The sequence below is a fragment of the Gadus chalcogrammus genome, chromosome 14 (assembly GCF_026213295.1).
Source record: "Gadus chalcogrammus isolate NIFS_2021 chromosome 14, NIFS_Gcha_1.0, whole genome shotgun sequence".
In the NCBI taxonomy this organism is placed as follows: domain Eukaryota; kingdom Metazoa; phylum Chordata; class Actinopteri; order Gadiformes; family Gadidae; genus Gadus; species Gadus chalcogrammus.
The window spans coordinates 20,595,575-20,608,995 of record NC_079425.1 but is presented as its reverse complement, the minus strand read 5'-3'; the positions used below and the strand labels follow the sequence as shown (position 1 = coordinate 20,608,995).

Sequence of the window (13,421 nt, the reverse complement as noted above, 5' to 3'; positions counted from 1 at the left end):
CAGTAATTGATTACACATTAACACGTACATATATAGACTGCATAATGTATATCATGAGGAACTATGCAGGCCGTGTGTTAGCACTCGTCAGTTACAGTCTCCCTTATAGGAGATATAGGCTATAATCTGATCAACTATGCAGGGCAAATGCTAGGACTGGTATAGTGGGGACTACAGTCCCCCAGCCCTGTAGCACTAATTTACCACTTTAATGAGATACATTCTCTCAGATCGCCCGTCTCTTGCCAATGAGTTCAGTACATGATGAAATATTCATGTGCAACATGCTAGCTGTGTTTCTGGAGATGTTTCCAGCACTGAGATGGAAGGACTTGTCCGCTCCCAGCGATAGGATTCAAACAGCATTTGTGTATCCGCACAGCTGTAGCTTCATTCAGCGGCGGAACAGAAGGGGTTCTTAAACGTTTTATCTTAGGAGCCAACAGAAACGATCACCCCTGGGGGCCGAACAATCGCACACTAAGAAAACTCTCAGCAAACCAGAATTGGTGTTCCTTAAATCTTTACAAGGATCAAAAGGTTTTCCGAGCATTCTTTGCGTGTCAGACCATGAGCAACCTCCAACCCGATTGCAAACCATAGTTTAATAGTTTGTGAGCAGTCTCATTAGCACAGAGACTGTGCTTATGAAGAACTACCAGAACACTTCTCAGAAGCACTGCAGGACTTCATGATCCTCTCTTTAGTAGGTCAACTCCTCTCCTGACACACTTCTCCATGACGATGAGGATGATGGTGGTGATGAAGGACAGGGGACAGTGTTAAGTGGGCTGATGAAGATGATGATGGTGGCGATGAAGAGTATTAAATGGGCTAATTGGATTTGCCCTCCACCCTGAAGGAGCAGAAATTAGCACTAAGAAACACACAAGAAACAATCTACTCGCAAGAGGAAAAACATCACTGATTATGTGTAATAAAACTGATAATAAACATATAATTACTATGAATACATATATTGTGATTATGTATTATGCACTATGTATTATTATTATTATTATTATTACTTCAACACTCATGATCTGTTTATTATGATGAATATAATGACGTCATAATCTGGTTATAACGATGAGTTATAATATCATCATGGTGTGGTTATCATGATCAAGTTATAATGATGTCATGATTTTGTATAATGATATATAATAATGATTTCATCATCTGGTTATTATGATAAGTCATAATGACTACAATACTCCTATGAGAAATATTGAATGAATGATGCTGCAACAAAAAACTCAGTCACTAAACAACCTAAAGCAAACACAACAGGCTATGATTGCACAATCAAGTAATGTGTTCTAATAAATGAGGTATTAATAATTATTAAGTAATAATAATCTTACCTGAATCAACTTTGGCCTTTTTCTCACCTTTTTTTCCTTTTCCATCGCGTCTATTTCCAAACACTGCTCTGAACATACCGAGGCGCTCTGTTAAAGTAAATGTATTGATTGGAATACAGACTGTGATGACCTATTAATGACACACCACTTCTACTCTATAGCTGGTAGGCCTATACTCTGATCACTGCTGCTGTCTCTCTTTACTGTTCTCCTCTCCTTACGCTTGTGACAACCACCATGGCTCTACTGAGATTTGTGTTTGCGCGCAAACGCACGAACTTCTCCAGACGCCCTATATTTACGCTGCATGGAAAGCGTTTAGCAGGGGTCTTCGTCTCTCCCCGCCTCAAGGGGTCAGTGCTGCACAGCAGGTAATTTTTTTTAATTGTACTTTTAGTTGTTTACTCTTCATGGTTAATGCATATTTCTAAATTGGATTGAGCAGAGACAATTAAAGAAAATAGTTGACATTGAGGGTAGTTGTAGCCTACATGTTGTGACCAAAGGGAAACGGACGGTCGAGCATGTTTAGGTTGTTTGTTGGATATAGAGAATATGCGGTGGTGAAAACAGTTCGAGTAGGTCTAGGAGGGAAATCAATAATTTACTTTACTTACACTTTGCTACTTCAGGTGACATTAGTTCATGCTCAGTATGTTTAACACCTCAGCCTGTACATGAGCCACTTCACCAATTTACATATTATGTATTGGCATACACGTTTTCTAGAGTATACATGCTCATTTTCTCTACATTTGTATTGTTTAACATAAATGTATTGCATCTTAAGATTGCAGCTCCAGGCGAACAACCATGTCCAAGTTGTGCAGTCCCTCAAAGAACATATTGTACTACTCATGATGTAGGACAAGATGACACAAAGAAATGCTAACAGAATTCATGCTGGTAACCATGGATGTATAATAAGTATTATAATAGTTCTAAAGACAAAGCTATAATTTCAACAATATTTTTTTCATTTTTATTTCAACAACTTCCCCCCGGGGATCAATAAAGTATTTCTGATTCTGATTCTGATTAAACAAACACAAATAATATTGAGTTGTAGCCACGGCGCCAATCGTGCCGCCGGGAGTCCAAAGACAAAATTGACGTAGTCGCTCACTTCCTTATAAAAAATAAAGAAAAATAAATCGAAAATAAACATATTAAAAAAATGTAGCAAAATATATCTTATAATCCATAATTTACAAGGGAATATAAAGTGCATTGTTAAGAGTTTGAGATGGGGTGTGGGGGTGATTAAATTCCTACCCTGACCAAAAGGTGGCGGTAGCCAACGCTGTAACATTAAGCAGAAGAAGAAGAAGAAAAAGAGGTATAAGAGGAAGATTTTAGCCTCCCGTTATTTCTACTCGGTCCGGCGTTAGGTGATGAATCATGTGAGTTTAACATCAAAAGCCATCGACTCTTAAATGTGTTAAAATGAATTGTACAAGCCTGTTATCAGGAAGAATACTCTACTTGTTAACAATTCTACTGTATTATTTTTACGTTATATTGTTGAAGTTAAGCGTTGGGTTAAGCGTTGGTTTGGTTTTTGAATCTGTGGGGTGACTGAGGATCTCTAATCAAACCTACGATATGTATTTCATTTAACTAAACCCGTTGTCCCCGCAAAGTACATTTTTTTTCATTCATTATTTTCCGAGTTTACAATGAATCACGGGTTGTCTTTATACCTTCTTGCGACTATTACTGCTAATATACCAAATTAATTGGTATAATTCTTGGTTGTACGTAAATAAACATCAAATACAACTGACTCCAAACTGACGTCGTTATCCTCAACCAGTGACGGCCCATAAGCATGACCAAAGAGCCTACATTTTTATAATTCGGTTTGACTTGAAACAGAAAGTTCTGAATGCGACTTGACCACAAGTGTTGAAGAGGTAATCTATCCTGGATTAAAAATGAAATTAATGGAAGAAAATGTAATTTAATTACAGGAAGCCGAGGAGGTGAACTAGAGATTACCGCGCCAGTTCTCAGGTGAGTGGAGCGCACGGCTGATGTCATGGAAACCTTGCATCCCCTGATAGACCCGGAGCATGACTCATTGGCTCCTGGGTTTGCAAAGAGATGCTACATTCACCTCCTTCTTACGCCTCCTTTCCCACCTCCCCCTCGGTGGTTAAGGAGGATAAGTGGAGAACACTTCACCTCCTTACACATACTGTACATATTAGATTCACCTCCCCACATACTGTAAATGTCAGATTCACCTCACAAATACTGTTGACAAAAGATGGTTGGTTGCAACGGGTAGTCAGCTAGACTGAAAATGTTAATTTTGATAATTAATAATCGTCACATCAAGTACAAATACCATACATTGGTTGCTTTATGCTACAGAAATAAACACCTGGGTCGTTTTTCAATGGTTCAGAAGAGATGTCTAACTCTATGCTGTTTTTTTTTTCTTGTAGGTAACCATGGAGGTATGGCTGCATTACAAAACCGTTTATTTATTCTGTAAAGAGCTGAGATGTTTTTGCATGATATTTTTTAATATGTCTGATGCATATTGTACACCAACATCCAGACTGGATTCATAGCATGACAAGTTGCCCTATTGACCCCATTTGTATTTCAAATGAACTAGTGGCTGCATTGCAGTTCTTTTTAAATCTTAATGTATTGTCTCTAAATTATGCACTGTACTTAATTTTAAATGTTAATAAAATGTTAAATATATATCGTTTCCCTGTCATTTTTTAAGGTCATGTCCGCAGTTCAATTATATAAAGTCTTGAGTTAAGACTAAGGCCCTCATTGGTCAGCCAACTGAGTCAAACATTACATGCATTCCGTTCCTTATGAGATCTAAACGGCAGCCCCATACACTTGCCAGGTTAACTAATTTTTTGACTGTTAATATTAACATGCACATTAATATTGCTTTATTCAAAAACCCATTTTCCATTGAGCAGAAATTAAGCCTGGATAATATCTTGAGCAGTTACTTTAATATGTGAAACAAGGGTTACTGTACATTAAGAGGAAAATTAATGTTAATAAATGATTCAAGTTTAAAATGGGACGCAGCCCAGACACGAGTGGACCTAAATAACACTTGGCAACATTACAAACAATGCACCGAGTGGGCTACCCAGTCAGACAACTGGGTTCGTTGAAAGCACATGTGTAAAACCCCATCCAGCAGTTCTGATTCGCGGGGACCAGGTCACCACTCGGTTAGGTCCACTCAACACAGAAAATACATATAAACCACTTTCTAAAAACATGAGCGTGTGGGAGGAACCAGTGTAATCTTCAGACGAGATGCTGGAAGGAGTTCAGTACCGAGGGCCTCATCCTTCTGTCTCGAGACTGGGAAACTATTGGTCCATCTCTAACCCTTTGCGGCTAGAGCCTCTCCTCTACCTTCTCCTCCTCCGCCTGGTAATGTCTGTACTCCGGCCTCAGCTCCCAGGTGTTCTTGTGGGTTCCCTTCACGTTGTAGTTCCCGATGTCCCGCAGGATCTCCTTCAAGTACGTCTGCGAGAAACAAATAAGGATTACTTATGTATTCCAGTCCCCTATAGACGCATTCATGCTTGGTTACAAGAGTGGAAACCACAGACAAAGAAAGCGAGAAACAGTACAGATACGCTCGCACGCAGGTGAACTTAATACAGAAATAACGTGTTTATATTGCCCTTTTAAAGAGTCACGACATAATGGGAAACGAGTAAAAACAAGAATCAAAGCCACCATTTAACATCTAATGAAAGTCCCATTAAAAAGCATCCAGCATGGATGGTATAGAGAAGAGAGCTGTCAGAAAGTTTTCAAGACATGGTGGTGCTGCTCACCACCGGCTGCTTGGTGATGTCCACCAGATCTTTGATGTTGTAATACTGGTGCTTCTCAAACGCCGAAAACAGCATGTCCAGGACCTGCTGCTTGTCGACCCTCGCCCTTTTCCCTTCTTCCTTCTTCTTCCTGTCATACTCCAACTGCAGGGGAGAGAGAAGAGAACCAGGGGGCGAGGGAGATAACCATGATGAGAGAGAAGAGGGCCAGAGGTAGCGGGAACAGGAGGAAAAAGGGGGACAGAACGGGTGGTGAAGGGAGAAAAAAGGTCAGATTGGTCAGGTACAGACCGGGCAATGTTGCTTCACAGCCATAAGGTCCTGGTTTAGAGCCAGCTTGGACATTTCTATACGTTTCCTTCCACACCAGAGACTTTTGTTTAAAAGGTGCCATGGCATGAAAATCTCACTTTATGTTCCCCTAGCCTGCCTATGGGCCCCCAGTGGCTCAAACTTGCGTTCGGTGTTGGCCCGCCAATGAGACACAACCGTGCGAGCACCACATGTGTGGTTGTGAATACACACACTGTAACGCAAGTTTTTCTTGTCGGCTCTTTGACGTCTCTTGTATTTCCACAACGAGACTGTAGTGGGGGTTACCTCAGCCATGGTTGAGAAGGAATTGAGTGAAAGGAACTTTGGCTTTGACTCCCTGAAGTACATGAACTGCGACATGCCACCGGTTGCCGAGAGGCACCACCGCCGCGAAGCACCATCGCCCGGCAGCGGGCAGCCGGCAGCAGGCAGCGCGCGGTTCAGTCTACTTCAGATTGATGTGAAAGTGGAAGAAACTGAGACGTCGGAGAACCCGACGAAGTCCTTTGTGATTCATAATATCGTCTGGAGGCGCACACAGCTTTTGGCCGTGATAATATGTATTATATGAAATAGATATCTATGTATTATATGATATTATTTAGATATAGAGCTCCAGGAGTGTAACGCAAGTGTTGTACACTTCCTTGTTATTTGGATAACCGGGGTTATCTCAGCCATGGTTGAGAATGAATTGGGGGAAAGGAACTTTGGCTTTGACAACCTCAAGAACATGAACCACGACATGGAGGAGAAAGGGTTTGTTGGCTGCGAATGTCTCCCGCTTGAGCCCCGCTCAAGGGTGGGGGCCACACCCCCACCCTCCTCCTTGACCCGCCTCGCTCCTCCTCATTTGCATTATAGCTACAGACACCAAAACAGCGCATTTGGGGGAAGCTCAATGTGCGCCTGGCTCGGAGTGGCTGTAACTCTGCACCACGGCTGAATTTCAGGAACGTCTTTGAATACTGTGTTAGTTGCCCACTAATACCTATATTAAAGCATCCATAAAATAGCATGTCAACTTTGACCCTATTTTCAGATCATGTTGGGTCTAAGGGGCTAATGAGGACAACAATATATATAATCTGAAAAAAAAAAACACTGTAAGAGCAGGAACATTTCATTGTTATTGCTCAAAAGGACTTCATGCCACTTCATGCCACTTGATCCCTGACGGTGAGGAAAATAAATGCAAACTATTATCCGAGGTGAAGTTGAGCCAGAGAAGTGAATAATGATACAACTAATCTCTATAGCGCCTTCCACCAGGACCCTAGGCACTTGACAATTGGGACACGCAGAATGAACACCTAAAAATGTAAATTGAAATGCCAAATAAAAAATATCAAAATCAGAAGAAAAAAAGCAGGATACTCTAATACTACTAGTAGCGTGGGTTTTTCTGGAAAAATCTCTTGAGTACTAGCAGTAACGTTGATACTTCTAGGAAGTCCCTTGGTAGTACGACTACTTACGTTGGAGGCGTGGTTTGCCACTGGCTTGTAGTTGCTGGTCACAGGCTTGTCCAACTGCTGAGACAATCGCAACGGCTTGATAGACTCCTCAAGCTGCATCCTGGGGGTAAAGAGTACAGAGAGAGACAGGTCATTTAGGAGCAGGGTGGGGTTAGACAGAACAGATACAGGTCAGCAAGGAGCAGGTAGGGGTTATACAGCACAGAGCAGGCAGGGGTTGGAATGTAAGAAGACAGGTCATTCTTGAGCGGAGCGGGTGGGAGTTGGACAGCACAGAGACAGGTCAGTAAGGAGCAGTAATGGGTTATACAGTATAGAGACAGGTTATTGAGGACAGTTCTCACCGTTTGAGTTTCATGTAGCTGTCGTTAACGGCTGGACGACACTCGGCCCTCTGCACCACGACCCCCTCCAACGCCACCTTGTCTACAGAGGACCAGCCACATCACAGCCTTTACCCACAAGCCATCTCTTCATTGGCGCCCACGCCAAGAGAAGAAGGGAGACTCCTTTCTTTCGAGCTTTGATGACTTCAGTCATGCTTTGATGACCAAAGATGTTTTGATTACAGATTTGTCCACGAAGCCCTATCTAACCATAATGCTGTCTCTGTTTCAGTGTGTTGCGGTGACCGTGTCTGGATGCCTGGATCCCCACCTAATGGCTACCACCTCCGCACTGGCCAGCAGCCAATCACAATTTACCCTGAATATGTTGCTCTATGTATGTCAAGTATGGCCCCCATTGCACTCCTTACCATCAAGGATTCTTTCTTGCCATTTGGGGAGCTAGGGATAGGGGATGTCATAAATATATGGCCTATTGAGCCTTTTGAAACTGATTGGGATTAAGGGCTATACAAAAATAATTGACTTTGATAGTTCTTCCTCTCTTGTTCCAACAAAAAATACTTTGGAGCCCCTTAATTTACGAAGATGGATGCTCCTTTACGTACTGGGGATTAAAGGGCTGTAACGTATGATACCACAGGATTCATCAGTTTACCATGAGTAAACAACATGACTCAACATTCAACAGCATCACCTCAGCGGCCAATCAAAGTACAAGGGAGATGTGCACGCACAAGCACAAGCACACACACACACACACACACACACACACACACACACACACACACACACACACACACACACACACACACACACACACACACACACACACACACACACACACACACACACACACACACACAATTCCTGCTTCAAACCATTATCTGAACCTTAAAAACAAACATCAGAACCAGAGTAGTCGGTTCCCACATACTTATAAGCTACTAATGCTTCTAACATTACACTAAGTAGAACTAACACGAATGTGCACTACCAAGTAGAAATACTACAACTGTTCCCCATACACTACTAAGTAGAACTACTAATACTGCTCCCCTTACACTACTAAGTAGAACTAATACTACTGTTTACTTTAACGTTAACTACTATTACTGTTCAAATACACTACTCAGTAGAACTTATACTACTGTACATTACTTAGTAGAACTACTACTACTGTTCCCCGTACACAACCAAGTAGAACGACTACTACTGTACACTAAGTATGACTACTACTACTGTTCATTGTAGTGTGATTGTAACCCTCCTCAGTTTTAACACATCAGATTTCTCATCCTTCTAAACTGTTGGAACACACAACATGTATTGTGTGAGGAGAGACACAAATACCAAGGATCCCCACACAGTGTCTTCAGAACTACATCTCCCATCAGCACCAGGAACAGACTATTGTGTTATTGTGTTGTGACAGGGAACACATCTGAAGGTTAGTTCAACTGAAATGTTCAGAGACACCGATACTATGAGATGGCCAGCTCATAAAAATAATCTCAACACGGGGCTGAGTGGGAGGAGCTTTGACCACCGGGCCCTGGGTGGGGGGCGACGGAGGACTCACCTGGACATGTCCCCCCAGAGCTGCTACCCTCAGCCCTCTCTTCTGATTGGCCTACAGGGAGGAGGGAGGGGTGAATGGAGGTACGGGGAGGGAGGTACATGGAGGGGAGGCAGACGGGTAAAAGGAGGGGAGATGCAGACAGGTAAAGGGAGGGGAGATGCAGACAGATGGGTAACAGGAGGGGAGACACAGACGGGTAACAGGAGGGGAGACAGACAGGTAGAGGGAGGGGAGATGCAGACAGACAGGTAACAGGAGGGGAGACACAGACAGGTAAAGGGAGGGGAGATGCGGACAGGTTAAGGGAGGGGAGATGCAGCCAGACGGGTAACAGGAGGGGAGACACAGACAGGTTAAGGGAATGGAGATGCATGGAGGGAGGGAGATACAGGGAGGGAGATACAGGGAGGAGCGAACGGTCAACACACCCAGGATTCTCCTTTAGCCACGCAGGAAGCCCCGCCCCCCTCAAGTCCCCACACCTCTAACCAGCAGACGAGCCACCCAGCGCGCGCGCGCACACACACACACACACACACACACACACACACACACACACACACACACACACACACACACACACACACACACACACACACACACACACACACACACACACACACACACACACACACACACACACACACACACACACACACACACACACCAAACTCGAAAATTGCTTGTTCGCAATGGCCGTGCAAATGCTGTTGAAGACGGGGATGTTATGGCGGTGTGTTTACTGACTCTAGAAGTTTCCTACAATCTCTGTGTCCTTGTCATCTCTATTTGAGCGGTCTACAAAAGTCTTGATTTGAACTGGGAATTACTAAAATAACCCGAGAGCGATTTGGCTGATTTGGATCTGACCCTTATTGGAGGAAATTGTCCTATCATAGATATATCAGTATCAGCGTGTAGGTTTGTCAATATGCGCTGATAGGAAAACTTTAGAAATGGTGTTGACTTATAAATGTAGTAATCTCTTCATGAAACCTCTACTGTGCCTTTGAAGCTCTAAATAGTAGTGGTAGGAGTAGCTTCTTTCCATACAGTTAATTGGTTAATTTAGCTCATTATTTGAATGTAATGGTGCTGTGGTGGGTGAGCCACAATAACCCTACCACAATAATAATGGCAGATAAATCTCTATTTTGAATATCGGCCAATTTACGATCTGTCATTTTTAACTCCCTTATATCCGTATAGGCATCGGCCCCTAAATATAGCATCGGTTGGGCTCTAAAACTGGTGTCATCGTTCATCTGGTATTGTTGACCAATCGCAGGCAGATGCATATCGGTGGAATGTAGACATTCAGTTGGTCTCAGCACCCTGTGCATTCTGGGGCAATAGAAGCCAAAGGCACCACTTTGTTGGGTCGATAAAACACATCTTAAATTTTGTTGCAAGTATGTATAACATACATCAGCAAACGTACCCTCACACTACCACACACCTCACACACATGGTAGCTCCATCTACTATATGTTGTTCAGGTTATTAAGCAGTTTATAAAGATGTGGGCTCATGAACAGATGGTAATAATTACTAATGAATGGTTTTCTGTATCTTATGACCTACAGTTTGAATCTGAGGCAAGAGGGTGCAGATCATTATGGCGGCGGCGCGGCGCACCTTCACACACTCTCAAACGTTCTTCAGCAAGCACAAAACCACGAGCTCAGCAGAACAACCAGACAACACATAATAAATCAACAGACACACCAAGATGCCACAACAAACTCATGCACCAAATAAAGCCACAATCAGTAGAATGGTATTGATTGGTTAAAAGGATGTTAAAATCATAGAGCGAAGCCACTTGTTGCACACCACTGAGTTTGTTATCTGTAAACCTAGAGAACGGAGTCTGTAGTGAATGTGAGAGAGTGAGTGAGAGAGAGACCCCAAACCACACCAGAAGCTGTTGTACCCCGTAAAAGACAAAAACTCAAATACAAAGACAGTTTTGTATTTGTCGTCTTATTGTGGGAGACATAAAAAGCAAAATCAACACAAATAACACAAAAATACATCGGCAAACAAAAAAAGCTTACCTTTCGAATGTTCTACAGGAAAAACATGATGGAGTGGAGAGTTAGTAAGCCATTTACAGAGCAGCAGTACTCTCTATGCATCACAGACTGAACCTAGACCCCCCCCAGGCAAAACCTAGACCACAGGAGACAAAAACCACTACCCCACACTATTCCTAGACCACCCCAGACTCTATCTAGACCACCCCAGACTAAACCTAGACCAGCCCAGAATACAGGATAACCTAAGGCAGTCTGACCTGAGGGTTATAAAGTTGGAACCGAGGGGTCTACAAGAAGGTGGACTGACCTGAGGGGGTCTCGGTGAAGACCGCTAGCATCTGGCCTCCCACGGTCTGCATGCTGAAGGGGTGGTCCCGGGGAGCGTGCACTCTCTTATCACCGCTGCCATCGATGGCCGTCAGGTCCTCGTTCAGTGTGAAGGCCACCTAGAACACCACCCATACATCAAGCGGTACATTCACTAACACCCCACCCTCTTATCTTTTAACCTAGCAACGAGCACCACCCATACATCAAGCTGTACATTCACTAACACCGCCCCCTCTCATCTACTGACCTAACAACGAGCACCAGCCATACATTTTTGTCTGGATTCCCCAACATTACTCAAAAACACCCACCCACATCAGTGAACCAACCATTAGTAGTAAGAAATAACTCACCTCTGCTTTGCCTTGGTTTCTATAAAAGAGTAGGAGTAAGAATTTAGTTATGAAGTGAACTCATTCGTACACAGCGAGCCTACCAATCCTGAGTCTTTCCAAGACTGGACAAGGAGTTTGGTAGGTGTGTAGTGCAAACATACCCATGTATTATGCTATGGTTGTTTTACAGAGTTTTGTTTTTAGGGTTTATATAAACTTTTCTCATCACCTTAATAAGTGTGGAGTGAGTGATTCAGCACATTTTATTAAATGTGAACTATTAATTTATTTAACGTATTTAACTGCTAACATCTAATACTTGATGAAGACCACTAGTTGTACATACTTGCTGATCCGTAGCTTCCCCACCTCTCCCCTGCCTGCGGCCTTGGCCCACTGCTGGGAGAGATACTTGGGGACCTGGATACCGGGAAACATATAGAACACACACATGTAAACACACTCACTCTAATATTATCATAAAAACAAAAAATGAACAGACTCTTAAGGACCTGAATACTAGTAAACCTTCAGAACACAGTTGTAAGTACAGCACACTCACTATGATCATATACAGAATATCACCAGAACAGCATTTAAAACACACTAACTCTAATCATGGAATCTATGGACAGATACCAGGCAAAACATCTTGAACATCCTACCACAAGCTGTCACAATTTAGGCTAGGGCTGGGTATATTGCCAGGTACCTCACAATTCAATTCAATTTGATTCTTTAGGTCTTGATTCAATATCGATTCGATTTGATATTGATCTAATTGCTTCGATATCGATTCAATAATACGTGCAGATGACAAAAATACATTAATATTATTTAGAATTAACCATTTCAAAATTAATTAACCATTTCATTGTGCTTTAACTAGCAAAAAGGGAATACACCATTGTATAGTATTGTTCCTGAGCTAAACTTGCAGCATAAAAGTAATAATCATAACATGGACAAATGTAAAAGGGCATGTACATTTAGGGATACTCGCTTCTAGATTACAATGACTGAGTATACTTCTTTATTTTTTACAAAAAAAAATCAGAATCGAAATTGAATCGAGAACAAATAAATTGCAGTGCATTGATGAATTGATATTTTTACCGAGCCCTTCGTATAAAATATAGTAGCCGTCGTCAGAGATATTATTTCCACGTTGATGAGTCGGGTATGTAATTTAATTTTGTCCCACAGTACTTCTCAGAGCTTTCAATAAATGATATTACATCACATCGCTAACAAAGATTATTGGTTCTCTAAGAGATACTTAACATAAACATGGTCAGGTCTATGTGTTCGACTATCAAATATCGTTGCCTAACTAAACATAATGATAAGATCTAAGTTATGTGTGGTCTGTTAACTACCTAACTAGCGGTTTCAGTAGTCTAGGACGATAGCAATAGCTTTACTGTGCTGCTTCTTCTCATCTCAACAAAACATCACATCACATAACGTAACGTAAATAACTAACTATCTGAATCACATCCGCACCTTGACCAGCCATACGCCCGTGTTCTGTTTGGCACCAGTAAGATCCACTTCACCCTTGTCTGACATATTTGAAGCGAAGGATAAAGAAGAAAATAATAAACAATCAAGCTCAAAGCTAAAGGCTACACGCTAAAAAAAACAACACACAGACAGAAAGAGAAGTACGGTGGCGCTACGAGGCCAAAACACCAGCAAGCAGACCACTTTTTGGGGACAGGGACTTAATTCTCATAGTATTAAACTCGTATATAATTACATCCTTCTTATTATCTATGAC

General features: G+C 42.3%; 1 protein-coding gene across 3 annotated transcripts; it reads right to left on the bottom strand.

Annotated features, from left to right (window-relative positions):
* Positions 1-2,352: 2,352 nt before the first annotated feature.
* gtf2f2a (general transcription factor IIF, polypeptide 2a) lies at positions 2,353-13,323 on the bottom strand. 3 transcript variants are annotated; one of them, XM_056608021.1, is made up of 10 exons: positions 13,145-13,323; positions 11,985-12,058; positions 11,657-11,675; positions 11,281-11,419; positions 10,992-11,003; positions 8,932-8,982; positions 7,347-7,428; positions 7,003-7,102; positions 5,210-5,353; positions 2,354-4,892 (listed from the first exon to the last, which is right to left on the bottom strand). In XM_056608021.1, exons 1-10 carry the CDS (start codon positions 13,208-13,210, stop codon positions 4,761-4,763), a joined length of 819 nt encoding a protein of 272 aa, XP_056463996.1. In that variant the 5' UTR covers positions 13,211-13,323; the 3' UTR covers positions 2,354-4,760. The 3 variants fall into 3 exon arrangements, with proteins under 3 accessions (XP_056463997.1, XP_056463998.1, XP_056463996.1); XM_056608022.1 differs by lacking the exon at positions 8,932-8,982 and having other exon boundaries at positions 2,353-4,892; positions 13,145-13,310; XM_056608023.1 differs by lacking the exons at positions 8,932-8,982; positions 10,992-11,003 and having other exon boundaries at positions 2,353-4,892; positions 13,145-13,310.
* Between the last annotated feature and the right edge of the window lie 98 nt (positions 13,324-13,421).